This window comes from Orycteropus afer, unplaced genomic scaffold (assembly GCF_000298275.1).
Source record: "Orycteropus afer afer isolate SDZICR_OR568_19922 unplaced genomic scaffold, OryAfe1.0 scaffold00024, whole genome shotgun sequence".
Taxonomy (NCBI): Eukaryota; Metazoa; Chordata; class Mammalia; order Tubulidentata; family Orycteropodidae; genus Orycteropus; species Orycteropus afer.
This window is the reverse complement of record NW_006921611.1, coordinates 5,683,253-5,686,953: the sequence shown is the minus strand read 5'-3', so window position 1 is coordinate 5,686,953 and position 3,701 is coordinate 5,683,253. Positions and strand designations below refer to the sequence as shown.

The 3,701-nt window shown below is 38.1% G+C and overlaps 1 protein-coding gene across 1 annotated transcript in view; it reads right to left on the bottom strand.

Moving 5' to 3' along the window:
• Positions 1-3,701, bottom strand: part of ASH2L (ASH2 like, histone lysine methyltransferase complex subunit) — a 33,623-nt gene that overhangs the window by 8,184 nt on the left and 21,738 nt on the right. The window contains exons 11-12 of the mRNA XM_007934976.2: positions 1,089-1,256; positions 608-801 (exon numbers count right to left, since the gene is read on the bottom strand). Coding sequence (XP_007933167.1) covers positions 608-801; positions 1,089-1,256 — 362 coding nt within the window. The remainder of the gene's footprint in view (positions 1-607; positions 802-1,088; positions 1,257-3,701) is intronic.

Here is a 3,701-nt window from a genome sequence, read left to right as displayed (position 1 = left end):
GTCATGAGACAAAGTATATGTGAACTGCTGTATGGAAAGTGAATTTGCTCTGTAAATCTTCACCCAAATCACAATAAAAAAATTAAATAAATAATCTATGTGAGAAAACAAAATCCAAATAGTGGCTGCCTGTATGAGAATTGAAAAGGCAAGAGGGAACTTCCTGAGGGATGGGAAGATTCTACATCTCCACAGGGTTTGGGTCAAACCCAAAATTCAGTGACTGTACATTTAAAATTTATATATTTAATGTAGATTTTACATCAAAAGGAAAAAAAACAATATTGATATGCATACTGAAGTACTCAGGGGTATCAGGGGTAAGTATACTGTGTCTGCAGTTTTCTCTGAAATGTACAAAACAAGACAATGAAACAGAATGATAGACGGATGGGTAATGTTGATAAATACAGGTGGTGAGTATATAGGCACAGACTCTTAAAATTCTTTCAACTTGGTTGTATGTTTGAAAATTTTCATGATAAAACATTTGGGGAGAAGTGAATGGTGGGCAGCACCAAAAGAGCAAACAGAGGCAAGACTGCAGGCACTGGCTGCCAAATGCTTTCAAATGCCCAGCAATCCCATTGGGGGAAGACAAACTCACCTTATCTTTATAAGTATCAGGCAGTGACTTGGCTGTTTCTGTGTCTTCAGGAAGATTGATATAAAATCCCAGGATGTCTCCCTGTCCATAACCAGAAGAGTAGTGTTTGCCAATGGACTGGTGGAATTTGGTTCCCTTTTTGCTTCGCCAAGAATAGCTAAATTTATCATAACCTAAGGGAGCTTGAAGGTTACCTGTCCCAATAAAAGGATAGGCAGGAAGTTAGAGGATTACAAGTCAATTCTGAATCACTAAAGGAAAAGATTTTGCTCCTTTTTATTTTGTCAATTTTGTAAAAGTGCTAACCAACTATTTCTCATAAGCAAAGAATTATAAAAATATCCCTAGGAATTACAAGCCAGCTAACTTCCCAGGAACTGAATTTTCTGCCCATTATCCTATAATCTCAAAGTCTTAATGCCTTAGTCAGATATACTATATCTCTATCTGCTGTAATATCCACATCATGGCCCCAGCTTACCTAAGGGCTGGGACCAACCCAGTCTAGCAGCAGTGTCTGGGGGCATCTCATCCACAGTGATTTCAAAGTACCAGGCACCTTTCCGTACCCCATGAGAGGCCCGCACCATAGAGTAGCCCTTCTCTCCAACCACAGTCAGTCGGTCATCGGAGATCTTGAGCTGGGGAGCTGTAGTAGTGGACATTAAAACAGCCCTGCAACTTATCTGAGGCACTTGGAGACAACTGCCACAAAAACATTAGGCCCTTAGGCTACAGTAAAAGCAAAATAAAAAATCAGAAATATGAGGTCAGGAGTTTAAAAATCTCAACAGAAGATACAGACAAAGGAAAGGAAGAAAAAGGGAAGAAAGCTGTTAGGTCATTTTATAAGTAATAGGTTAAAATTAATTGTACTGCATATTCCCTACAACACATAATTGTAATGTGTATGGTTCTTGATTTAAACAATGTTTAATAAGATTTAGCTTTCTATTTTCAAACAATTTCAGACTTTCAAATTTGAGTTCCCACATATTTAGCTTCTCCATGTTATCATCATCTATAACCATAATGTAATAATCAAACTCAGAAAATGAACATTAATACAACACTATTAACTAATCTATAGACCATATTCAAATGAAACCAATGATCCAAATAATATCATTTTCCTGGTCCAAGAACCAATCCAGCATCTAATCCACTGCATTAGTTGTCATGTCTAATTAGCCTCTTCCAATCTGGGTATTTCCTCAGCCTTTGTCTTTCATGGCCCTCAACTCAGTACTGGTCCCTTAATTTGCAGAATGTAATTCAATTAGGTTTGTCTGGTATTTGCTTATGACTTTTCAGATGTAGAACACCAGAATTTTTTTTCTTTTCACAACATATTTTATAACATGAAAAATGCTCATCATAAAATGTTACTTGGAAAAGGATAAAAAAATCTTATGTCTATGAATCCAATTTTTAAAAAAGTTTTTATTGTGATTTGGGTGAAAGTTTACAGAGCAAATTCATTTTCCATACAGCAGTTCATACACATTTTTGCTTCATGACAGACTGTAATCTCCACAATGTTAACAGCTCTCTTCCCACTTCCTCCCTGTGTCCTTACCTCTTACCCATGTCCTTCTTCTCTATGCATTCCTGCCCTCTGAGCTATGTTCCTGTGCAACTACTGCCCTTCTTATCTCCCATGATTGAGTGTTCTAAGGAGTATACCTACCTGGTGTAAATGTTCATCCCATATGCCTATTGCTTGGCTGGAAGCCACAGAAGTGAGTTCATTTCCAGGCCTGAAGGGTAATTACAGATCGTAGTCTCAGGGGTTTCAGCAGTCTCTATCAGGCCAGTAAAAACCTGGTCTTTTTATGATTTTGACTTTCATTCCACATTGTTCTCCCACTCTATCCAGGATCGCCTGCACTGATCCCTTCCCAGTGGTTGACAGTGCTAGCAGGCACCATCTAGTTCTTTGGTCTCATGGTCAGGTTGGCTGAGGTCTACATGGTCCACTAGTCCCTTGGACTAATCGTTTCCATGTGTCTTTGGGTTTTTTCATTCTTTTTTGCTCCAGATGAGGAGAGACCAATTGTTGGATCTAGATGGCCACTTGCAAGCTTTTAAGATCCCAATTGCTACTCACCACAGTAGGATATAGAACAATGATTCTGTGTAGTATGTTATGCTAATTGAGTTTGATGTTCCCCACGACCATGGTCCTAAGCCTACAGGTCCAACAACTTGCTCCATCAGGGTGTTTGGCTATGGCTAAGAAGTTATTATAACTTTACCACCTGTTAGTTCTATTTATATGGACATTCTTACAGCACATATATAGAAATATCATCTGCCAACCTTATATATGGTCATGGGTATACTCCCTTTTGCCTAGACATATCTGATCATTCAGCCTCAAACTTTTCTTTTGAGGCAGCCAGACCACATAGCCAGACCGCAGCCAGCCAAGCCACTCCTTGGAAGGAAGACTGGGCAATCTACTTCCATAGAAATATTGCCTCGGAAACCCAAGGAAGGGGTCGCTATGAGCTGCTCCTAGATTCCTGATCCCCAATACTGTGTGGAAATTTGTTATACAACAGTAGATAATTAACCACAAGGTGATTGTCCCTGTTTGTAAAAAATACACACTAAAAGACTTAAGGTTGATTGGGCATCTTGGCAACTTACTCTCAAATGTATCAGAAAAAAAAGTTTTGTACTATTAGTTTTTTCTGTAAGTTTGAGACGGTTTTAAAATAAAAAGTTAAAAAGATACAATACAGATTTATCATCAATTTTTAGCAAGCCCACAGAAGACTATACTACTGCTACTTTTGCTACTCTGTGTATTGATTTCCAGTAAGTTCCTGTTAAAGGCTGTACTTTTCTCACATGTGTCTGCTTCTCCTCCTCCACCCGTTACAGCTATTAAGTGTAGCAAAATCAGACAAGTGTCACATCTTATAGCTTGAAGTCACTTAAATGGAATCTGAGATAGCAGTATTAACTCAGTATTACTTTTTTTTTTTAATTTTTATTTTGATTTGGGTGAAGATTTACAGAGTAAATTCACTTTTCATACAGCAGTTCACATATACTTTGTCTCATGTCATTGACCAAAATTTAC